This window comes from Seriola aureovittata, chromosome 9 (genome assembly GCF_021018895.1).
Source record: "Seriola aureovittata isolate HTS-2021-v1 ecotype China chromosome 9, ASM2101889v1, whole genome shotgun sequence".
NCBI lineage: Eukaryota > Metazoa > Chordata > Actinopteri > Carangiformes > Carangidae > Seriola > Seriola aureovittata.
Window position 1 is genome coordinate 23,764,642 of NC_079372.1, and position 26,595 is coordinate 23,791,236.

General features: G+C 42.9%; 1 protein-coding gene across 1 annotated transcript in view; it reads right to left on the bottom strand.

Moving 5' to 3' along the window:
* Nucleotides 1-26,595, bottom strand: part of plxna3 (plexin A3) — a 120,679-nt gene that overhangs the window by 86,555 nt on the left and 7,529 nt on the right. The window contains exons 2-5 of the mRNA XM_056384183.1: nucleotides 8,205-8,640; nucleotides 7,660-7,850; nucleotides 4,667-5,214; nucleotides 4,379-4,543 (exon numbers count right to left, since the gene is read on the bottom strand). Coding sequence (XP_056240158.1) covers nucleotides 4,379-4,543; nucleotides 4,667-5,214; nucleotides 7,660-7,850; nucleotides 8,205-8,521 — 1,221 coding nt within the window. The 5' untranslated portion in view covers nucleotides 8,522-8,640. The remainder of the gene's footprint in view (nucleotides 1-4,378; nucleotides 4,544-4,666; nucleotides 5,215-7,659; nucleotides 7,851-8,204; nucleotides 8,641-26,595) is intronic.

Below are 26,595 nucleotides of genomic sequence, written 5' to 3' on the forward strand. Positions count from 1 at the left end.
AAAAGGTTGAATGAGTCTGTTAAGGGGTTAATCAATTATCAAAAATAGTTGCCGATTAGTTTTGTGTTGGTCAGCTGATCAATGAATCAATTATTCATGACAGCTGTTTGACAGCTGCTGAGCTGCTGCTGTGAAACTGATGTGAGGTGATCAGAGAGTTTATGAAGAGGACGACCCGCCACTCTGCCGCCGTCTCTGAACAGCAGAAAGAACAAACATCAAAGTTTGACAGGGTGATGCATCTTCCTCAATGACATTATCTTTGGCAAATTAACCAGAAAACAACTCAGAGTGTTTGTTAACTCAGAGAATGAACTTCACTCAGTTACAGAGACAGACGTCATCACGGCCTCAGAGTGTGTCAGGTTTCTGTATGTATAGATAATGGAACAGGGAGGAGCAAGCTTATTACAGGGTGTCCACACACACACACACACACACACACACACACACACACGGAGGTTAGCTAACACCCTGTCATTAGCGGGTTCAGGCCTCGATGCATCGCAGCAGTAGAACAGGGTGGAAACTGAGAATCACAGAAATGTTTGTTTTACTGTGTTTAACAGGTCTCAGGTCAGATCGGAGCTTCAGCTGATCTTAGTTCAGCTCGGAATCACTGAATACAGTCAGTAGAGTTTATACACTTTCCCTTCATCTCTCCTCAAACAAGACTATAACTCTAGCTGAGTGTTCACTGTATCTTTGACCCTCAGGGGCAGATCCTAAAAAGACTGGACCAGTATCACATGTGGAGTCATCAAGTCCTGAATCTGGACTGCTGGTTCCACAGCTCAGAAACTGTTCACACTCACAGATCAACTCCATATCTCTATATACAGAAGACGTTACACAACATTTCCAGATGCATCAGCGTCGTGTGGATGTGGTCTTAGTTCCTCCTGAACTCATTTTTTATTTTATTTCATTACTTCACTTTTGCGCCATTTTCATTCTCATCTTTCGTCGAGACACAATCCGTGTTTGTTTGAACACGTGAAGGAAATCAGGACACAGCTGGATCCTACATCCCTCTACTGAAGTGGAGGTACTGGATCGACAGGGACCAGTTAACCCTTTAAGGTTCGAGGTTAACGTTCAGTTCAGGGTGAGGCTGTGTTTAGTCCGTATGGCTGCAGACCTGTACGTGGACAATGGACATGCACATGCGTCTGAACATATTACAGTCGGAGACACACACACTAGAAAAACAAGACGGTGACCTCACAGCGAGAAGAAAAAGAGAACAGAGTGCGACACAGAAAGTGGAACAACGCACAGTGCAGAGTAATGCACCAACCTGAGATCTGAGCTGCATGTGGACGTCCACAGGGGGGTCTGCAGAGACCCACAGGGACTCATGACCTCTGCATCACGTGAAGTCACTAGTCACCATGAACTGGACTTTATGAAGGAATGCAGTGTGTCAGTGAGAGTCCTCACAAGTATATAAGTGTGTGTGTGTGTGTGTGCAGCAGAGAGATCATTATTAACTGTGAAGAAAGGTCCTGAAGGTACCACACACCCACACACACACACCCCGCTGTTTATGATAAAAGAAGGAGGTCAGAGCCTGGACATAAGCCCCGCCCCGTCTCTCTCTCCCTCTCTTTGCCTTGGAGACACACACACACACACACACACACACACACACACACTACAGTGACACGGGTCATTAGCTTATATTCCATCAATTTCCTCAGTGTGTGGCTGGATGGTTGGTGATTATTAGTTGGTTGGTTGATGAGTTGGTTGGTTGATGAGTTGATTAGTGGGTTGGTTGGTTAGTTGGTTGCTAGGAGCCACCCCCCCCTCCACCTACAATCCCCTGCCCAATCCAAGCCCGGCCCCTGAACTCCTCTCCTGGCGGGTTTCCCTGCTTGGTTGCCATGGTTACCACTGCAGGCCATTATCGCCATGAATAAGAACATCATCTACCCCCGACCTGAAATAACCCCACTGCGGGCAGAGAAAGGGGGGGTGGGAGGGAGGGGTGGAGGTCTCTCTCTTCTTCTGGCTCAGTTTCTCTGTTTCACGTGATGATTAATTTTTTTCTCTTTTGTTCAAATAAAACAGGTTTGTGCTTAAATGTCCGAGAAATAAACTGCTGTTCCTTACAGAGGCATAGTGTGTGTGTGTGTGTGTGTGTGTGTGTGTGTGTGTGTGTGTGTGTGTCAGCCTAAAGGCAGCCTCTGGCCATATGATGTAAAGTATCCGCAGAGGGACAGAAACAAAGGAGCTGAGGCAGAGATGTTTCACTTCATCATGTTTCTGCTTCTCTTTCACTTTTCAAAAAATTTTCCTTTTGATTTTTAAATTTCTTTTACTTGTTGTTAACGCATCATTAGTTCGATGAGAGGGAAACAGGAAGCAGGAAGAAAAGTGATTTTTCTGTTTGTTTTTTGTTTGTTTGTTTTTTTCCCTTTCTTTGGCCACATTCTGATTTTGGAAGCTGTTAAAAGCAGCCCAGATGAAGTATGAACCTATAACAGGTTATTTGAACCTGATAATAAAGAGATTCTCAAAAACACAACTTGAGAATCCTATTTAATCATGTTTTTTCATATGGTCTTTTTTCTGTCTCATGAGAGTCTCTGTTTGAAAGATGCTGCACACAAAAACACTGAGGTTTCAGCAGCGAAGTTTCATCAGGGGTGCTGACTCCTGTTTTTCCATGTTGCCCCCCCCCGTCCCCCAGGCAAACTGTGGAGTTCACATGTTCCCTTCTCCTGCGTGGGTTTTCTCTGGGCACTTCATCCCACAGTCCAAACACATGCAGGTTGGTTGACTGGCGACTCTAAACTGCCTGTAGGTGTGAATGGTTGCTTGTCTCTTTATATCAGCCCTGTGATAGACTGGCGACCTGTCCAGGTGTAACCCCACCCTCACCCATTGTCAGCTGGGATTGGCTCCGGCCCCCCACGGCACTAGAAGGATAAGCGATGTGAATGTATGAATCAAGGCTTCCTCATGATGAATTTTCTCTATAAATGCTATTTCCATTGTTACCATAGAAACTTTCCTGGATGATGTAATGTGACACCATGTTCTACAGTTTCAGTTATTAGTGAATTCAAAGCACTTGTTCGTTAGAGCTGAGAACAAAACGGAGCCACAGCTCCACAGTTTCCTGTTCATGTCAGCAAAGTCACCTTTAGCTCCCGCCCACTGTCAGCGGGTCCCCATCACAAGATTTGAAGCTTTATGACTAGATGTTTCTTGCTGAAATGCACCTTGGGAGTCGTAGTTAACATCTACCTGAAAGTGTTCATGTCCACAGGCTTTGAGGACCTTTTGACCTTTTATCACAGAAGCAGATTTGACAGTGACACAGACTCAGCAGCTGCTTCTCCCCTCAGGCGGAGAGACGACTCACTGCACCACAACCTGAGTATTACACTGATCGTGTGTGTGTGTGTGTGTGTGTGTGTGTGTTGTGTGTGTGTGTGTGTGTGTGTGTGTGTGCACAGTGTGGAGGCAGCTTTCAGTTGAGAATATAGCTGAACCCTGAACTGTGCCTATGAGTCCCAGGGGCCACACAGGGGCCACTTCACCATCTTCTGCTTGAAGCAACCTGATACAAGTTGAAATGTTTATTCCAGGGTTTTTTAATCTTCCTCACAAACGCACAGAGACGAGATATAAATCAGGAGGCGACTGGAGGAGATCAGTCACCTCAACACAACACACACGACACACATGACACACACGACACACATGACACACACGACACACACGACACACACTCCACGGTTTGTCGCTGGTTACAGCTCCATCACACTCGGCCGGTACACTGGCTGGTTGTGGAGAATAAACGGTGCGGCAGTCAAACTGTACAATGGCTGTGAGCGGATCCATCCACAAAGTATCAATACAAAGTCTTGTTGTGAGTTTCAGTATTAGTGTCAATAGGATCGATACCAAAACAATGGATCCATCACATGTTCGATCACAACCTGCATCTCTGCTGCTGTGGAGAACTCACAAACTAAACATCTGATATTCATCATTAAACTGTGTTTGTAATGGAAATATATTCGAAGTAACCTGTTAATAACGTTTTCACCTCATCAATAATGACATATTTATCTGCCTCACATCACAGTACATTCACTGATCCTGGTCCTGGTTTTACCTGGTACTGGATCACACACCTCTACGGTCCCAACAAGACACGGTGAAAATGAGCTTTTCCACCTTAAGACTACAGCTGTCGACATCACCAACAGACACCATCAGTTATTACTGTTGGACCATCTTCTCTACACAGCCTGTGTTTACTTGATAGAATCAGACTGTCACAGTTTCACCCTCAAATATATTTTGAAGTGTAAAACTCAGAGCAGTTTTTCTGAGAGAAGGTGGTGGTGTAACTCACTGTGTGGATGCAGGGCAGCTCCTTGTTGAGTAACCACGGTAGCGAAAGGCGTCCCTCTCCACGGTAACAGGAGCGGATCCTCTCTCTCATGGCCAGGTTGATGTCGTGGAGGGTGAACAGACAGAGGACCGTCTCTCTGGGAGGGTTGGACCGATTCTTCTGACCCTGAAAACACAAAAACCGCCAGAGTCTGAGAGGTGCTGGTTCAAATCCCAGAGGAGCTGGAAAAACCCTAGAGCAAAGAAAGAGAGAAACTGAAATCAAAAGCAACTGTTGAAGTTAAATCACCTGTGAGAAGACGACAAATAGGACATCATCGTCCTCAGACAGGCCGAGTGCCTGCGCCAGACGCCGCCCTGGTTTCTGCTTGTAGGCGGCCTGGACGAGTCGGTACTCAACGCCGTCTTTGGTGCAGCCCAGAGGAAACTCCACATACGAGTAGAACTCGGTGTCGTTGGAGCACATCCTGACGATCTTAGAGGTGAAGAACTTCTCTCCGCCGGCGTCCATCTGCGTCAGCTGCGTGTCCAGCTGCAGTGTCAGGAAGTAGACGTAGGTGCGGCTGGAGAAGCCGTAGACGTAGTAGATGTCGAAGGCCGGGTAAAGGGACAGCGTGTCTGACGGGATCTTGATCTGGGAGGAGACAAACTCGTCCTGGTAGACCAGCGAGAACATGTTTACGCTCTCCTCGTCCGCCACCAGCTTCCTGCTGGACAGCGTGGGGAAATACTCTGACTTCCCATCAATGGCGGCGCCGATGAACAGGCGGCTGCCGCCCTTCACAGGCTTCTTCCTCTTGGGGTCGGCCGTCCAGTCGTCCTCACCAACAACCACACCTGCAGAGGAGGAGGACAGAGGCAGGACAGGTGTTCACAGGTGAGTGGATCAACCATTGACTTTCTCTTACAAGCGTTATTTCCACCAGCAGATGGTTTGTCTTTGTCTCCTTCACTCAGACGTCAACATGAAGACGTCCTCCATCTGAATGAACCAGAGGTGCAGCTAACCAACACTTTCATTATTAATTAATCTGATGATTATTTTCTGGATTAATTAATTTGTCTGTTAAATGTCACATAATAGTTCAGGATGTTTGATGCAAACGCAGCAAAAGAAGCTGGAACCAGAAAGTGTTTGGCTTTATGCTTTAGAAATTAAAATAATTATTCAATTATCTAAACAGTTGCCAATTTATCTCCCACTGATCGACTGGTCAACATCAAATAATGCAGCTGTAGATTGAAGCCGTCGGGGACTTTCAGCCTTCTCCTCAGCAAGAAGCCAGAGGAAACTCACATGGATCATTGTGACATGTTTCTGTTCAGGAAGCTAAATCCAACAAGACGTGACATTACAACAAGGACACTCCGTGCAGCTAAACAACATTATAGGGAAGATAAGGCTCATGATGTCAACAGCTGTGAGAGCTTTGATGCTGAAGCTCTTTTCATGTTTCAGGACCAGATACAGGAAGTGCATATGGTTCTGTTAAAATTGTGTGTTTTAACACATGTTTTGCTGGTGTCATCATTTATGGGCTACATGAAGACGATCTGCAAGGATGACCACCTGCAGCTCTTACTTCAACACGTCTGATACATATGTAATCCACATTTAGCTAAATAACATCATCGTTTCTTCAGATAACAGCATTATGTTGGAAAGAAAACCACTATTAAAGGACTTTGATGATATTGGAACCAAAAACGCTTCTTCCCTCATAAAAGATCTTTGGCTGAGAACAGACACACAAAACGAAAACAGCCAAGTTGTATTTTGTTCTGACATCCAGTTACTTATAGAATTAACATCAATTAGTGACAGCTGATGTGACCTGTGACGGTCAGCGCTGAGATAAACGTGAGAAGCTGCTGCCTGATGGTTTTCTACTCTGAGTTTTTCTAATAAGCAGCATCAGAATCTGTGTGTGCTGCCAACCTCAGTCAGAACTCAGATTCACATTTCTGTGAGCCAAATATTTCTTCACATTATCACACTTTAATTTACACTCTCATTTGCAGTGAAATGCTGGACTGTGGAGCCGGGCTGTCATTCAGGACACAGTGAAGATCAGGAAAGAAAAGAAGCCTGGATCAGCCCTGACACTGATCATCAGGATCCACCTGGGACATCCCTATTCAGAAGCGGAGCCTTAAAATGAGCTGTCAGGACTTCTGTAACTTTGTGATGTCACAACAAAGCAGCCAACGCCCTCAGTCACGCCCCAAGCCCCGTCCACCTGGACCCACCATCCACAACCTTGCAGGATTTGGTTTCTCAGTGTTTACCTGAAATCTGCTATATTTTGATTGGATCACTCAGAAAGCTGTCAGCCAATCAGAAGAGGAGATATAAAACTGCAATGAGATGGTTTTTGGTTCTTAAAACCACAGAAATATCTTCTTATGGATCAACACTTCAAATAAAACACAGGAAAAGAGGAAAATACGGACCTTTAACAGATATTTAAATCACACCTGTCAGTGAAGTCGTTGGTGCACGATGGTGCAACAACACTCTGGAAGATCTGTTGTGAAATATGTGGACTAAGTCTGTCTGTCAATCATCTGCCGCTCCGTCCTCATTCTGGTTTTTGTTCAAACTAAAAACTACGGCAGCTGATTTCGAATAAAAACCTGTAAAATATTTTGACACATGATTGACAGCGGAAGGTTGAAAAGCCTCTCCAGCCCGTCAAGAGGAAACACTGGAGCTTTGTTTTTCTTTTAAGCAAGAAAATTAACAAAACTTTGACGTGGTATCAGCAAAAAAATCTGCTGAACGGCTGAGCTGAACAAAGAGAGTGGAGCGTCTGGATTTAAACCTGCAGCAGCAAACACAGCAGGAGCCTCTGACTGTAGACAACAGGGTTTCCACTGGGACATTAACCCTGACAGCATGAAGAGAAAACACACTTGTTCTTTAAAACACTCTTTACATTATTCATTTAGTAGTTTAGGAGTTTAGTTAACTGATCATGTATTTTATTCTCATCGAACAACCTTCTCCTCTTTCATAGATGCACAATTTCCCACAACTTCCAATGAGAAGACTGGTGTTATTATCTATTACCTCTATTGATCTGCAGGCTCACGACTCTGCTCAACTGTTTCCTTGAGAAAATACAGATTTTCTAAAACATTTAGTTTCATATCAATTTCCCACTTTTGGTTCTTTAAAACATTTACTCACAGGAACTTTAAACTTTCTGCTGAGAAATAATCCAGATCTCTAGTCAGCTGACACTGACGTCTGACCCCGCCCCCTCCAGTCCAGCCTACCTGCCATCCCATCAGCCTCTCTGGCTCCGGACAGGTAGTGCTCCTTGCGGTGATGCGGTTCCCCCAGTTTGAAGAGATCCTCCAGCCTGAGGAACTGACAGACGCCCTGCCAGATCGAGCCACAGGCCACCAGTCTGTTCCCAGTATAATCCACCAGTAAGAGTTTGTTCACATTGTCTGATGACTCCAGTCTGAGGGAGACAGACAGGTGAGGCGTTAGACAGGTGAACAGATGACCAACCGCATGAGGCAGACAGGTAGATTATATGAGAGTCAGGCAGTAACAGGGGCACAACTGTGCAGACAGGGAGACAGGTGTAGACAGGTGTACACAGTCAGACAGGTGAGACAGGTCTAGACAGGTGTACACAGTCAGACAGGTGAGACATCTGGAGACAGACAGGTGTAGATAGCGAGGTGTATACAGCTTGGTGTGTACAGTTAAACAAGTGTGGACAGCTGTTGACTGGTGTAGACAGACAGGTGAAACCAGTGAGGACAGTGGAGACAGAAATGTGAGACAGGTGAGACAGGTGTAGACAGACCGGTGAGCGCAGGCCCTGACACTGGGCGGGGGGTAACACTTGGCGTTGTCCTCCACAGGTCCGGTCATGTGACTCCTCAGCTCCGTCAGATTGGCCGACAGCTTCAGCACTCGGTTGACGGCGCCGACAAACACCTCACCTGTCCTCCGGTGAACGGTCAGGTGGGTGAGGGAGGTGTCGAACGCTCGGTACACCGCCCTGCCCGACGCCACGGAGGGAGGGGGAGGAGCAGCCGGGGCAGAGAGGAGGGGGGAGGAGAGGAGGAGGAGGGCGAGGAGGAGGAAGAGGAAGAGAGGAGAGGAGGAGGAGGGGAGCATGGTGGACAGAAAGAGGAGGAGGAGGAGAGGATGGTGGGATAGAGGAGGAGAGGAGGGGAGGAGGAGGAGAGAAGAGCTGGCTGCAGGTCTGATGAAGAGTCGTCTTCAGTGGCTCATGACTGTAGAGAAACAGAGAGGAGGAGGATGATGAAGATCTACGGAAAACTCATTCAAATAATACACAATACAGTTTATACTCATGGACAAAAGTATGTGGACACAGACACAACCAGTTTCTAAATCTCTTACTGGAATATTTTAATTTCAATTAAAATATTCACATAAACACGTTTACACCCTTTTTCATTTCTATTGATATCTATTTTTTTTTAAAAGTTTAAATCACAAAAAACTGAAAAATCCCAGGTGTGCTAACGATGCTAACGGGAGCATATGCTAGCCACCGTTATTAAACCAGCATGAACCGGTCTCAGCTCCACACAAGCCCCACCCCTTTGATCATTTTTGGATTAGCCAGAAGTTAGGGCGGAGTCAGGCACTGACAAGATGGCGACAGCAGAGCGTCAAAACCTCTCTTCAGAAACCTGCGGGTGATGTCATGAAGGCGACGTCCATCTTTATCTGCAGACTATGATGGAGCCACAGCTTTAATGCACTCTGCGCTAAACTGCACGTATGTCTTTTTTTTGTTTGTGCGTCAGTGAAGTGCTTTAGATCTGCAGGTGTTGAAGGTGAAACGTCTGAGTCTCAGTCCTACAGGTGAGTTTAACCTACAAACATTTTTTATTCTAGAAGACTCTGACTTTGATTTATGAGACGACTGAACTCAGACATGAGCGAGTCAGGTTCTTCTGCTGCTTCACCTGAAGACTGAGGAGGAGCTTTAGAGCTGCAGACAGTATTATTTACAAGAAGCTCTAACACACACAGGGCTCCTGTTACGGCTTTGAGTGTAGAGACTGGCTGTGTGTGTGTGTGTGTGTGTGTGTGTGTGAGATGGAGGCAGATAGAGTTATTGATCTGTTTCCGTCTGTCTTCTCACTGATTCTCTCATAAAGCTTCAGCAGCTCCTCTCACACTGAGCTTGATGGAAACTTCACTCTCATCCTGGCAGCCATTTCTCCTCTATTTACGTTTGACTGACAGCTCTGATTACAAACACACACACACACACACACACACACACACACACACACACACACACACACACACACACACACACACACACACACACACACACACACACACACACACACACACACACAGTCTATAGCTGTGAAGCAGAAACCCTCTGAACACTGAAGCTCTCTGGTGAAAGCAGCTGATCTACAGTCGAGTGGTGAACGAGACAAAATGGAGGATTTTCTCCCTCCAGCTGAACGACGTTCTGGTCGCTCGCTGCAGGTTCTACATTAAAATGCCTGCTGCGTACGTTCTCGGCGTGGGCGTCCCAGTGGGAACTGAACCCTCAACTGTAGCAGAGCCTCACATCATCCTCCTGGTTTCAGGTCGGACATATTGATCAATATGAGAGAATATGAGATACTGACTGTGGAAACAAACCAGGCTCAGGTCGTCTCTCTGACATTTGGTGGACTGATCGTTTTACATTCTGATGCTACGCTCACATGTTCCTCCATTATCATGAACACAGTTTGTTTAGACTCAATCACAGACGCACACTGTGCTGCTGCAAACCTGCACAACAGCAAGATACAAGTGTTGAGTCCTTTAATATTGATCATCTCTGATCTGAGTCTGATATTGACCTAATGTTGATTAAATATCTGACACACTCAGAAACTACTTCATCCAAATACTGAAGCTCCAGATTCACAACTTAAAGTTATTGATCTGATGTAAAGGATAGTTTATCTGCAGAATGTGACACGATCCTCTGAAGAGACGATGTCTCACTCTGTTCGAGATGTTGAAACACTGATTGTACAGATGGAAGCTTCTTCTCTTTCATAAAAGATCTTCTACCTATCTACAGAAACACCAACCGACAACTGTTCTATGTCTGTGTATGTATATCTATATATACAGTATATACACACACTCAGAGACTCGTGATATTTGATATTATCACATACAGCTGATGTGAACCTGCTGCTGGAGACATCTGAACCAGTGACAGTGACATCAGTGTCAGATCAACATGAGAAGCTGCTGCCTGATGGTTTCCTACACTCTGCTCTTTGTGATGAGAAGAAGAAGAAATAACTGATCTGTGTCTGGCATCAAACAAAGTCAGTCACCAACTGAATCATACCTCAAACTCAGAGACTCTAATTTTCACTCTCATATGCAAATACAAGCAGCAGCAGAGGTGAAACAACACAGTGAAGATTCTGATCTCATTCATTACAGCTGAAAGTGATCCAGAGAAACGTGCAGGGATTAGGTCTGATACTCAGGATCTACGTTTCATAAAGTTGTAGAAGTAAACATCACATTATTTGTTCCGTTTGCATGAAGATAATAATGACTTTTCATTAAAACAGTGTTTCCATAGTAACCGATTCATCGATAAATCAACTTCTCTGACATGATCTGATCTCAACAGAAAAATGATCTACAACTGTTTCAATAATCGAATAATCATGGCTTGATTAACACATTCGGGGCCCCTTGGCAAAAATTTGCTCATGGTCCCCCACTGACCCCCGGTGCAACGTGTCTGTACCCTGCTCCCTCCATTCAGTCCAGAGTGGCTGTTTCCTGTGATGCAATAATAAAATAATCATTTGAATTTGAGTTTTGTTTTATTTTAAAAGGGACGATAGAGTTTTTTCCTCTGGGACAGTTTGACGGACATTTGTTTTTCTCTATATTCAGACATTCGTCAGACTGGGCGACGGATCAGTGATGAAAATAAACATTCCTCTTTCAGCTGCAGAGAAAACTGTGATCTCTGTAAAGAACTGATTCAGGATTGAGCGGCTCTGATTTCTGAATAGTTGTTTGAATGTTGAATAAAAAATGACAGCCTTAATTTGTCCTCGCAAACAAACTGCTGTAATCTGCTGTCCCGTCTCGTTAATTATAGTGTCAGTGCATAAATTACTCTCAGCAAATGAAACGCAGCTTCAGACAGGAAGTCTTCCAGTGGAGGTCTGGGTTTCTCTTAGCAGCGTCATTAATAGATCTGAAGAAGAAACTCTTTATGGAGGATGCCTAAACTAAAAGAAATCCTCCACATGGCGACTGCAGATTAACTCTCACATCAGCAGCCATGATTAGCGACAGTGACGTGGACGTGGATCAGTTCAGCTCCGACCGACCGCCTCTAATGAGGCGGCAGAAGAAGAGGAACATGGAGCCTGAGCGGTTTTCTGAATGGACGGATAATAAAGTTTTCACTCCGGCAGCAGAGAGGTACAGTAAGCCGAGTCCAACAATTAACCCTGTGACACACACACACACAGACACACACGGACACATGAAACACACACACACACACACAGACTGAAACACAAAGAGGCAGTGAAAGATCAGCACATTAGTTAATTAGCCTGCTGAGCTGAGGGGGAAACCAGAGAGAGGAGAGGTCGACAGATGGACCTGAGAGAGTGTGTGTGTTACTGTGCATGTGTGTGTGTGTGTGTGTGTGTGTGTGTGTGTGTGTGTGTGTGTGTGGACAACAGACAGCTGGGCAGACAGAGGAGACAGATAGAGTTTCTCTAACTGGACTACGATTTCACTGGACCATCCATCACCCTGCTGAACCAAAGACTGTGTGTGTGTGTGTGTGTGTGTGTGTGTAATTGACCTGTTCTGGGTTATGTTATATCTGTAACTAACAATTATTTTCATTTCCATTAATGTTTAAGGGATGAAAAGTCAAAAATATGGTGCTAAAAACCACTTGTCCATGATGACGTCTTTAAACGTCTTTATTTGAAAAGACCAAAACCCAAAGACAGGACAGAGAAAAGCAGCATCCTGTCATCAGAGAACCTGACGCCTGAGAATGTGTCAAATATTCTGTTTTTTTTTAATTGAAAAATGACAAAATTAATCAATTATCAATATAATTACTGATCATTTTTCTTTTGAGCAGCTAATCATTTCATACCAAGCTTCGTTAGATCTTATAACAACAACATGACAATAGACTGTAAAAGCTCGGTTCTAATCCACGCTGATGTTCTGTTGAACTCACATTCAGATTGTGACGATGACCACGTCAGCTTCACAGACTAACGACTGAGTGAGATTCAGGATCATCCTCCACACTGTCACACTGACAAACACTTGACCAGATGTGACACAGCTGTTTTGTATGAAACCAACATGAAGCAGGAGGAGTTCAGTGAGCGCTACACAGCCAGTGTGTGTTTTAGAGTCAGTTTAACACTGAACTTTGAGGGAACACACAGTTTTTCTCTGGTTGTTTAAAAAATACTGAGGATAAAAATCTGTATATTTCATCTACAGGAGGGGACGTGACCTCCTGTCCTCCACGGTGATTACACACCTGCAAGAACTCAAACCTCCTCTTAAGGTGGACTGAGGAGGACTGTCCTGTCTCTGCTTTTATACATTGAGGTCAGATTCGTCTCAACACATCACGTTATCCTCTGTTAGCAATTAGCAGTTAGCTGTTGTGACCTGGGCAGTCCAAAACCCAGTGGTATTCAGTTTGTTAGGTCATAAAACAGGAAATCGGAGGATATTCGTTTGATAAATTGCTTATTGATTGTGAAAACTGTTGGTTAATTTTCTGTCGCTCTCTGTGTGACTCTTATCTCCATCGACCTAAATGTGTCTCAGTCTGACATCTGTCCTCCTGTGTGTCCTCTATCCGTCCACCTCTTATCTCCGTGCATCTCCGCCCTGCGGCTCCGTATCAGACCACCCTGAAACCCACAGCAGCCCCCGCAGCCTTTTCTACCAGGAAGCTGCAGCACAATGTGTCTTTGTTGTGTGTTTATTGGAGCCCGTGATTCAGACAGAGCCTCAGTCACAGAGATGGAGGGGTGAGGAAGGGGTAAGGCAGGGTCAGAGAGGGGGAGACGGACGCAGATGGAGGTGATGGAGGGGGAGGTTTAATGGCTCCTGGAAGGGAGGTGACACTGCAGCTGGGTGGAGCTTGTCCTCCAAATAACTAAACGTGTCCTGGCATTTAGAAAGAGGCTCATTTAAAATGTATTGAACAGTTATTTAAATAATAGATCTATAATAACATTATCAGGACTGATCAGACTGATCTGAGTCTGGGTCCATCAGTCTGAACCAACTGGTCCCTGTGAGATTTTCATGATTACAGCTGAAATCAGGTCAGTAAAATAAGATAATGTCTCTGTCACTGTAGAAGCAAAGAGTCATTTCGAATAAGAAATTAATAGGAATAAAACTAAAATTAAAATAAACTATAAAAAGATGTAACATGTCTATGGAAACTCATTTCTACCAAAAAATTTTATTTAAAAAAGTAAAAATTTTAGCAATGATAAAAAAAAAGTAAAATACTCATCTCATAATTTGAATATTATTTAAAAAAATATATATTTATCTCTATCTCTGACCTAGGTTTTATTTTTATGTCTGTGCTTTATCTGTCCTGTTTGTCTATGTCACTCTTTTTAACCCATTTCATTGTTGTTTATTCTGTTTCACTCTCTGCACATTCATTTGCCTGATATTATTAAACTGTTGTGCTGAATTCTCTTAAATCTTCAGAGACTTCATTACATTGTTTTGAAAAGTGCTGCATACATTTATTATTATATCAACCCATTATTAAATCATAATTTTGACTTGGCATAAAAAACTTACAAGACTTAATATCACATGATTTTAATTTTAATTTAATTTCCATTCACATGAGCTTTATTGGCATGGAAAATAGTTGTTTGCATTGTCAAAGCAAATATAGAATAAAAACATGTACATAAAGAGAGGAATTGTAATTTTGCTTTCAGAAATATATAAATACAAAAATTTTAAAATAACTTACTAATGTAATTTATCGTATCGTATCATACATATTTATTTATAATTTGTACTTGGTAAGTCAAAATTATTACATATCTAATAATATTTTAGCTTATTATCTCATAATTCTGACTAAACAGGTCTGTTTTTTCTGGGCAAAAAATTGCCTCCATACTAAACTGAGCTCTACGGAGATGTACAGTTAAAATAATGATTCAAGAGTGTGAGTCAGAAACTGTTGATGAGAGCTGGAGATTGAAGCAGTGAAGAGAAAACTAAACGTATTTAAAATCAGGTGGAATAAAGTGGAGGCCGTGTGTCTGTGTAGAAGTTTGTGTTGTGCTGATGTCTGACTCTGTGAAGGTCACGTCTGTCTAACACACAGATGAATGTTTTCCTGACACAGCGGATTCACAAGCTGCTTTATTAGCAGGACTGTCAATGAGCTCTTTCACCACAGCTGTAAAATATGAGAGGGAAGAACCTGACATTAATAATATAAAGAAAAGATTTCAGATTTAATATATATTATATATATAAATACCCCCACTGTACCACGAGGAATAAATACTGATAATAGTAGTAAATACAGTAAAACAAGTCAGACTGAAATCACAACAGGAGAAACATCAGCCAAAGTCAGTGAGGAGCCTCTGAGCAAGGCACTGCACACAACAACAAAACAGCCACAGCCAGTGATTACATGTACACTAACTCACTGTATGTAGGAGGTGTTTCAGATGTGGGCGTTTCGTGATGACAGAATCCTCCATTTTAACCGACTTACCCGTCCACACAGCTCACAACACCGCTCTCATGTTATATGTGCTTGACATGTGGCAGCAACCAGAAGCATCTTTATACTTCAAGTGTGTAATTTGATTTAAACCCCACCAGGAAGTCACTCAACTATTTTAACAAGTAAGTACAACAATCAAACATCTTTATCCCAGAGACGCCCCCAGCGTTTGTCCTGTTGTTTTGAGGATGGACCTGGTACCACAAACCAGATTAGTGAAGTTATCGAGCTCTCCGTGGGCTTAAATCAGGTTTGACTGACTCACTTTTAACCAGGTAGATCACCATGGTATCAGGTGATGGCAGGGCTAACCTGCTTCAGAGGATCTCAAAAAACCCTGTCAGCAGCCCGACTACTGACCAATCAGATCACTGGAAAAACTGAGTCATTATTCCTACAGGATCCCAACAGGGACCAAAGAGGTTAAACTGACAAAGAATAAAAATCAACAGATATTTTTAACGATACTTCTAACAGAGTAAGAGTTTAGCACAATGATTAAAGCTGCGTTTATTTAGAAGGTTTATTGGTTTTACTGTTCTTCATCACTGCAGCTCAGAATAACATGAGGAAATAACTAAAATAAAAAATAAATTCTCTGTTGTCTTTGATTAGAAAAATTATCCACACACTGCAACATTTCAGTCATACTCATCAGACATGAACTACCTCTCTCTAGTTCTGATGATACTGCTGTAATCACCAGCTCCGCCTTTTTCACATGAACCCGTAGCTGTCTCATAAACCCAGAGTCGTCCTCAGCACAGACTCCACCATGTTCAGACTCGCGTGCTTGGCAAGTTCAGGACGGGAGGAGGCAGGACGATCAAATGACACCACTGGACACTGGAAAGTGCTAATTCAACAAATGACAGACGACTGCTGTCACTTCCCCTCTGACTGACAGGGCTGTTAGTGTGGGATCCAACACCAGACACTCCCACATGTTCACAGGACACGAGTGAAAACAGATATTCTCATTTATAATCAGCTGATGGACAAAATAACTTTCTATTAATAAAGATCCTCTTCAATGAGAATGACAATGTGAATTTACCTGAATTTTATCCACTACAAGAGAAAAAAATCATGTTTTGTCACATTTAAATATTAGAATGTTTTGAAATAAATTAAAAGGTCCATAAGTATAAAGGTAGATGTCATCTTTTTTGATTATAAAGCAGGTCTAGGTTCTATATTAATACTGTGAAAGTATCAAAGCACTCATTCCACAGAGAAATGCACACAGCCTGTATTCAGAAAACTGAGCCTTAAAATGAGCGATCAGGACTTCTGTAACTTTGTGAGGTCATAACAAAGCACCGCTCTCAGCCACTCCCCAAGCCCCGCCCACCTGGACCCACCATCAAAACTTTACAGGATTTGATTTCTCTGAAAATATGGACCTTTACAATGTGTTTTTCTTTAGTAACAAACTTGGTAAAAAGTGACAGCCTCGCCTTTTAACTTGCCGTGAAAATGATTTTCGTCTTTAAACTGAGACAGTAAATCTATTATTTTGGTGGAGCAATAACTGTGATCTAATTAAGTTTGATTGTTGTGTCACTTCCTGTAATTACGTAAACACAGTGAACTGTAAACCACTCTGCACTTTAACACGTCCATTTTAATTTCACTGCATCTTCCTCTCACTCGGCCTCTATAATTACAAACCACTGCAAAACGTCTGACTGTGCTATTAACAGCTCCAACGCTAACATGCTAACAGTCGTGATCACTTTGCTTCCCGTGTGTAAAGCTGAGCTTCACCCCTGCTGCTGATGACGGAGGTTGTTTTTGGAGGTAAATAAGAGCAAGTCTCTCTCTCTCTCTCGCTCTCTCTCTCTCTCTCTGGAGACAGACGAATACCTCGCTTCACCAAACTGAGGCAGCTAATTACACACTGCTGTTCCCATCACAATGAGATACTGGAGGGAGGAATAAAAGAGGAGAGGTGGAGACAGTGGACCATTTTGTTTTGTCTGACCAAACAAAAAAAAAAAACACAATATGAAACAGTCAGTGTGACTGATTTTACAGATATGACTCATTGTCTCTGATCACAAATTACCTCCATAAACCTGCTTAGAAACCACAGGGAAGAAAAGCTCCTTGTTACTGCAGAACTTCACTAAGAGTCTTCATGTTTTCAACTCCTCCTCCAACCTGAACAGTAATACAGGTCGTTTTTTTCAACCCTCTGAGACGACCCATAGGAATGTCTCTGAAATAGCGCCCCTACGGCGACGGGCGTACCGGACCTTGGTTGTCATGGTTACAATAATAAACACGCAGACTGTACCAAGAGCGGTGTACCTACCTTCGTCTTCATGGTTACTATAACAATGGTCATGTCTTGGTTAGATTTAGGAAAAGACCGTGAATTGGGTTAAAATAAGTACTTTCTCAACATTAGACGATCTTCGTTGTCATGGTTACAATAATAACAACAAACGGTCATGGATAATAGAAACAACATAAACTGCTACTTTAACATGGGAAACAAACACCGCTCTCCTGTGTCATATCCATCCATCCACCACAACCTCCTCTTGACGTGAGCGGACTTTATACTACGTCACTGCACTTTTCCCTTTGCTCCTACTACGAGCACTAAATATCGCCTAGCAACAAAACGTAACTATGGGCTAGAAAAAAAAAAAAAATTCCAAAAAGAACATAATCCACAAAACTAAATCATTTCATTAAACTTATATTTAAGATAATATTCAATGAATAAGATGCTTTTCTTCAGTCAGATCTGGCAACACTGGTTTATCTGATGTACACCCAGCTCCAACAACAACCTGAGTAATAGACGCTCCATTAGCTCTGTGTGTGTGTGTGTGTGTGTGTGTGTGTGTGTGTGTGTGTGTGTGTGTGTGTGTGTGTGTGTGTGTGTGCAAAACAGTCCATCTATTAGGCCTCTGTCATTACCACAAGGTCTCAGACCACACACACACAGCATTAGCCATCATCAGCCTATCAAACTGTTATTTCATTAGAGGGAAACACTGTTAATCACATGACTCTGTGATGGCGGTTGGAGTCTTTTATTTTTATTTTTTTATTTTAATGGATCAGCTGATGGAAACCAGAGACAGCGAACATCTAAACACGTCTGACCCTGAGCGGTTACAGCGGTGCTCGTGTTGGAGTTCAGTTAAACAAGCACCTCTCAGGGGCTGACGTGATCTGATTGGTTGAGATAAACACTGACGGACGGGGCCACAGAGCCAATAGTGACAGAGGTGGAGGAGTAAAGGGGGTTGTGATTGGTGGATTGTCTGTTTTTGTCTGTTCATCTTCTTGCTGGCATCAATAACCAGGACGTCTATCTGCAGAGTGAACACCATGTTTCCACAGCTCCATCGTTATTTCTTTTCATTTTATCAGCTGTTTTCAGGCCAAAGCAGAACATTATAAAACTATTCTCTGGTGTTTCGGTTAATTTTGGGGTCACGCCGACAGATCCAAAACAAACCGAGAGCTGTAAACACACATGTACTGACAGGGAGCTCATTCATCATGCGGCCCCCACTGACCTTTGACCCCTCTGTATATCACTGCTGCACTGACTGGTGGGACAGAAAATCAAAACAAAGTTTATTCCAGTGACTGACAGTGGAGTCACGCTGCATTTAACTGCACTGAAGGCTATATTTATCCCGCGCCGGGGTCATAAAGAGCTCGCAGAGTAAATGTTGATTGGATCCATCAGCTGAAACTCTGCTGGACTTCGTCCTTCATACAGAGAGAGACAGAGAGGACAGAGTCTGTACAGACACATGATGGAGACCAATCAGTTCAGTTACAGTGTGAATTTATATCAAGATTATAAAAATACACATATGTGTGAAAACTGATGTGACTGAAATTATGTTTGCATGACTTTAAAAACTAGTTATAGATGGAATGGGAATGAACGAGGGCTTGTTTTTCATACTGTAACTATTGCAAATTCCCCCTTTTCTTCTTTTTTCACATTTTTATGCCTCTGTGCCAGAAACAACCAGAGGCATATTGTTCTTGGGTTGTCCGTCCCATTGTTGTGGACGTCATATCTCAGAAATGCCGTCATGGAACTTCTTCAAATTTGGCACAAACATTCACTTGGACAAAGGGATGAACTAATTAGATTTTAGTGGTCAAAGGTCAAAGGTCAAAGTCTTGGTGACCTCGCGTTCTTGTGAATGCAATGTATGAGGAATGCCCAGAGGGCATTTCATTACTTCTTGCACACTGTGACCTCACAAAACACGTTTTTGGCCATAACTCACAAATTGATACACTACATATGACAATTATTACTGTTATCAATAGGACATATCAGTTGTTCAGGTAGCATTGAAACTGTTCAACATCTGTTTTAAACATTGGAGAAGATGGAACAAGAAAATCTTTTGTTTTTGGTTTAAAATTATTGATGATTAATTTCTCTGTCTATGGACCAATCGATTAATCAACTGTTTCTGCTCTAAATGCTAGAACCAGAAGTCATATACAAAACATTTCATAAAAACATTTTAAAGAAAATGAATTCAGGCACAGAGAATTGAAGTGGAGCTGTTTAATCAGCTGTTAAATGTAAAATGGCTGGTGTGATGTCACAGGCTGTGGGAGGGGCCAAAAACAATATGTGAGCAGCAGCAGGGTTTTCAGCTCAGTGTGATTCAGTGTTGATCTGAAAAACTTTACTTTGAAAAACGCTCTGTACTGATGTAAAATATACACGCTGCGAGATAAATGAGCTGAAACGTGCGAAAACAGCGACAATGCTCCTTTAAACCAGGATTTTATCTCCCAGCTGAGACAGAACGGGCTCAGACATCCAGGCCAGATCTGATCTCGATCATTTGCTCTGAGAGCGTTTCTGCCTGACTTCAAGCTGAAAACCATTTTTTTGTTTCAACTTCCTGAGCTGCCGGCCTGTCTGCCACCTTCATTAGCGTCTGATGAAACCCATTTACCTGACGCCTGAAAGTGCAAACATTAACAGCAGCTATTTTAAAACGTGTGAAGTCTGTCCAGAGCAGGGTGGGAAACACTGAGCTCTGTTTCAGTCGTTAACAGACCACATGAGCCACGAGGTTTCATTTCACAGGTTTCCCCTCAATGCACCATTCTGACCACAGAAGACGGGGAGAGTCAGACTCACGCTGACTCCTCTGTTGCTGCCTCTTTACAGAAAAGTTCAGTTCTAGCCACTCAAAACAAAAAAACAAGTGGTGCCTCTGTCCCAGGAGAACATCTTCACTTTCACTTCCTCTGTTCAGGAGAATTAAACTGTTCATCGTGTTTGGTTTTGGTTGAGACTGTTGCTGGTGTTGATATGACTCTTGAGGATGGAGTTTCCCATTTAAGAATCATTTTCAATGTTTTATCACATTTATTACAAATTACTGTCTGTAGACTTTTCTTTTACATTCCTGTTTCCTAAAGCAGAAAAACACTCTAGAGAAAATCTCATAATTAAAACCAGACGACAAACAATATCAGTACAGGAACAACCTGAGAAGAACCATTGAAACTGTGAATTTTACACAAATCTGAACCTCCTCAAATGTACAAATATCAGAGGAAGACACAAAACGACACTCATCATCAACTGAACCTCGAACAACAAGCTGCTGCTACCAACAAAGACAAACAAGTTTATACAACCTTGGTTTTAGTCTTGTGGTTTTGGTCCCTTAGTTCTGCTTCGTCACTGAAAGTTGGCTCTGGAGGTCAGGTATGAGCAACAGTCACCCAGACTCTGGGGGCCCAAGGCAAAGAAAGCCATTGAAGAACAATGGCCCCCCAACTAGCAAGTACCAGTTTTTGGTACTTCAGCCAACACTGAAGTAGCAAAAACTGCAGTTCCTCTAATGACCAACTGAGTCTGGCTCCAAAAGTCAGTTTGTCCCCGTAGACTCCCATGTTAAAATACCCCAAATTACAGCAGAAAGAAACATGTTTACAGCCTGGTACAAAAAACAGTTTTGGTTTCTCCTTCGTGACAACTGAACAGGGGGTGAATTTTTATATAACTCACCTGTTTACATTTTATTAAAGCTTAAAGCTATATATATATATGTATAGTTGAGGGCTTGGCTTCTTTGAGTGACAGGCAGGTGAGCGTATGCTTGCCACAAACCAGCATTCACCAGAGTCTCTGCTCCACCCATGCCCCTCTTTTTGGATTAGCTGGGACTTAGGGGCGGAGTCAGGCACTGCCAAGCTGGCGACGCAGGAGCAGCTCACTCTCAGCTTCAAAACTGCTTTTCAGAAACCTGTGAGTGACGTCACAGAGGCTACGTCCATCTTTATTTACAGTCTGTGGTTATGAGCTGCAGGATCGTTTGATATGAACATAAGTTGTAGGGTTGAAACGAAGGAGGGGCTGCGTGTCGGTCTAATCGTGACCTCACAGTCAATTAACTTCAGTCAGGAAATGAACGAATTTCAATTTTGTGTGGAGAGTGGTAGAGATAAAAAAATAAATAAGGTCTGACTGTTGTCTGTAAGCAGCTCATGTGGAACAGAAAAGAGACTGAGGTGCCAGTCTGATCCAAACTGGATCACCTGAGATGGTCTGAAACATCCAGAGCTCCTCCCTCAGATGGTCTGTGGCTCTGCAGCCCCATTATTCTTCAACAAACTATTTAGTGTGACGTCTGCAGTCACAGTGTTTTTAAGCTGTGATGAATGTTCACAGTGGAGGAGGAGAGAGGAGCCTGCAGTGAGACTGAGCAACAACTCTGCCTCTTAGAAATTACACTTCTATACAGCTGAACTGCAAATACATTTAGGATTTAGCAACCAGATCATGGTTTCTGTCAATATAATGAGGAAATGTTAATTTACATATCTGACAAGTCACAAATTTGCTGATACTGAACGTCTCAGTAAAATTTCCACAGACGTTTTCCACCAGAATATCTGATCTCACAGAACTAGCTCCACCTGTCGTGACTCCATTTTCATTAAACTGGTTTATGGTTCTGTTCTGACTCTCACAGATCCTGGTCCAGGTGAAAGACCCTGGTCTGGTTTGATATAGAAAGAGTTCACAACATGTATTCTGCAGAGTCAGTCCAGCTCTGGACTAAAGAAGCAGGAAGCAGAGGAAGTGAATCCACAGTCTGTGCTGTCTTTTATTTCCCCTGTGAGACAGAAACCTGCAGCCGCTCAGGATCCACAAGCTTCTGTCCAGTTTCTGACTTTAAAATGTCTCAATTAAGCTCCTGTCACTTAGCAACTAATGTATTTTCCACATTTTGTGTTTTGAAGTGTCCACCTCAGAGAGAGAAGAATAGTGCTTTTAGTGTGTCCGGTCCCTCTCTGTGAACTTCACTGGAAATCCAGTAAGAGTCCAGGTCGAAAATAGACTGAGTGACTGTCAGCTGCTTGAAGGGAAACGTCGCCATGTTGCAGGAGTGAAGTCAAACCCAGAGTCAGGTGAGAAAATCAGCTCAACAGAGAAACATGAATATAAAGTTTCACTGCTGATAAAACCTGACTCTTCATGTCTAATGTTCTACAGACTGATCGGGACCATCTCAGTGTTTCAGTCAGCTGATCCTGTTTTCACCCACACTGACGTCACTTTGCAGTTTCTGTAGAGTTTACATCAGAGAGAGAGATATTAGGCCTGGGTGAGAACCAACATTTAATTATTTACTGCGTCATCGACAATGTTCACTTGTTTAAATCTATGAAGTGAAAGAAAGAAATAAAAAAAGAAATTGTGGAAGATACAGTCTGATCTGTTTGGTCTTTAATGAAATTCAGTTTGAGGAATAAATAATGTTACTGCTATAACATTAAAACAAACTCAAGTCTATCACAGATTCTCTGACAGCAGCCATGTTGACAAATCTGACCTCAGAACTGCTCAAACTGCAGAGAGACGACCAAAACGTCTCACCTGCCAAACATCCAACAACTCTGTCTGACAAAGTGATTGATCAGCTAATTGATAAGCGGATTAATCAGGCATCATGACCTCCCTCCAACAACAACACATCAGGCAGAAATCCCCAGTTCTAACATGAGTCCAGTCAGACTCCGTCTTCACACCTCTGGACACATCTGGAAAGAATCCTGATGAAATTTAATACACTTTCATTTACACGTCTCCACGTCACATGGTCAGATATGAAATCTGCTCTGCTCCAGTGCTCAAGAAGAACAAGAAGAACAACAAGAACAACAAGACCAAGACCAAGAAGAAGAAGAAGAAGAAGAAGAAGAGGAGCTTTATTCAGGTTTAATCAAAATGCTGTGAAAACGACTGAAACCTAACAAACTGCTGTGTTTTGGATCCACTCCTGCTACATGCTACTGTTTAAATCCAAACTCAAAATGGACCAACGTGTCCGGGTTGTGTGAGGTTCATCCTGGTGCCACCTCGTTCTGACCCAGATATAAGAAATCCACACCCATCACAGTAGACCAGTTCTGTTCAGTCTCACCTGCTGTTCCTCCATCGAGGCGACCGCCCCTCTCCAGCAGCCGATCTGAACGTGTTATGATTATTAAAGCTAAATATTTGTCAGGATAAGATCAGAGATCAGAGTCGGGGCTCAGGCTGGGACAAACTTCAGTACTTCTCTAATGGTTTAAAATAGAGACGCTGAGAGTTTAGAGAGCCCCAGATAAGAACCTCACGAAACGTCCAGAGCCGCCTCAGTGTCTCCATTTGAAAAGGATCAAACCACTGTTTTCCTACGTTTTAACTCATTTACTACAAATCACATGCACTTTACGTTCCTGTGGAACACAGAACACACAGAACACACAGAACACACAGAACACACAGAACACACAGAACACACAGAACACTGTCCGCGTCTCAGGACAGTTCAGAGAGACGTCGATCTGAGTTTAAAATGTATGTGATTTGTAGTTAATGCCTGAAAACATATGGGAAAAGAAAACTGTGGTATGATCCTGAATGTAGGACTCCACCCTACACACACACACACACACACACACACACACACACACACACACACACACACACAGTGAGCCTATAAGTCCCTGTTGGTGCATAAAGCATTTCTATAGCTCAACAGCTGCAGAGCAATACCCCACACACACACACACACACACATTCGCAAACACATTCACAAACACATACACACATGCTAACATGCAATTATACACACACAGAGGATGTGAACACACTTGAGCGTACATGTATTTGACCCTGAACTCCAGGGATTAAACACACACACACACGTAGAGAAACACACACAGATTTCAGCAGGGTGTTTCAGCAGCTGTGTGTGTGTGTGTGTGTGTGTGTGTGTGTGTGTGTGTGTGTGTGTGTGTGTGTGTCACAGTCACACCTTCACCAGGTACAACATCTGAGAGCTTCTTCTGTATTTACTACAACTGCTCCAATAAACTGATCAGGTGAACCATTATTAGTGTATTATACAACAACACAGGCTCAAGTAAAAAGAAACGTCGTGTTCAAGCTGTTCACTGGTTCTGAAGGATTTCAGTAAATTTGTCAAAGCATAAAAGTTCCAGATCAATGTGTCAGATTATCTAGAAGCAGTTTGTCCATCACAGAGTAGTTATGTGATTCCTGATGAATGAAATTTCCGTAAAAAAAAAAAAAAAGTTACAGTTTGATATAATCCGATTTTTAAATAATATATAACAAAGTGCAGATGTCAGCCTGGATGATTCAGACCCGTCGGAGCTATGATATTTATTCCGCTGCTGCCTCCGTCAAGAGTTGATCAATAAATGATCGTTGAATTATTAAATGAGGTGATGCGTCACGTGATCACATTATCGCCTGACTGCAGCAGCAGGTAAAGTCCTGAGAACAGAAGCTGCTGCTGAACAAGCTGCTGAGTTTAATGTCTGACTAACTAGTTACACAAAAGTGTCGACTTCACACTCAGACGCAGCTGACACGTCTGTCCTTCATTAACTCGATTCATTACATGTGCTTTTTATTTCAGCTCATTTTCCATTTCACTTTGAACTTATTTTTGTTCATTTTAGAACAAAGTGAGAAAACCACCGTTTCTCCTGCTCATCTGCAGTTAATTAAAAATTTTATTTACCTGTTTGATGCAAACATCTCAGCTATATTTAGTTTGTTAGTGTGGTGTGTTTCAGTCTGTGTCGTCCTTGTGTGAACAAAAGAAGAAAAAAAACACTCATACAGCACTAGACTGTGGCCTTATGAAGGACAAACACACAAAACAGCCCTGAACACTTGATGTAAACACACATACACCGAGCACACACAAGTATGTACAGACACACACACGTGCACATGTATGTATATGACCCTGGAGTCCCGCAGGAGCAGCTAATCTAAAAACACACACACACACCGAGGTCCAGCTGCTGGAGGTCAGGAGGCATCGAAGGAGGAAGTGAAGAGTGTCAGCTGATTGTTTCCTGCCTGCTCCTCAGCTCATCCTGTGTGTGTGTGTGTGTGTGTGTGTGTGTGATACTGTTTTCTGAGAGTTAAACAATAAATCTGTTGTGTAAAAATTCAAATCATGTCTGCTGCACAAACATCCAGAACACCAGCAACTCCAATATATGAGCTCCACTTTAAGACCCGCCTCCCAGGTAGATTAAACCCCGCCCAGGTACTTTACACATCTGTCTAAATTGCACTGCAGTATCTGTGTGGACACTAGAGTCTTCTCTGTGCGCAGCCACCGAGCTAACACCTACCAATGGTCTGTATGTGGGGCGTTTAGGGGACGTCTGTAAATTGTAGCTACAGAAAAATAACTGTGTTCCATTCCCCTCCTCTAAACTGCACATCAATCACAGGCTGCACCTCCCACCACGAGTAAATCCACGGGTGAATGGGAAACACCGAACACGAATGAACAGACATGGGAACTGTGTTGTGGAGTTTATGGCCCACACAAATATTCCAAACATCTCAGAGATTTCACAGGAAGTTCACATTTTCACTCAGTCTCGTGGTTCACTGAGAAGTGAGAAAAAGCTTCAGTGTTTAAACTGAGAGAAGGAAGCTTCATATAGTTTTATATGTTAATACAGTGAGTTTCATTTCTCACATAAAAAAAGCCCGAGTGAAAAAATATAAATCTTGGTCGAAAGAGTTTCCTGTTTTCTGAGGTTGAAAAGTTTGTGGGTGGAAACCGACTTAATGATGACGAACACAGGCATTAATCATGAGACTTGAACGTCTTGAGAATCAGCTCCACCATCTCTTCACCACTTTCTGGAAATGTGTTTCAATTAGAGCAACATCTTAACAGAAACCCGCGACTGAAACAGTTATAGAGATGAGCTGGGCTTATTGTGGCTGATTGTCGGCAAGCTCGGCTGAGCTCCGGCACCAGCAGAAAAGATGTTTGCAGGTTCTGGC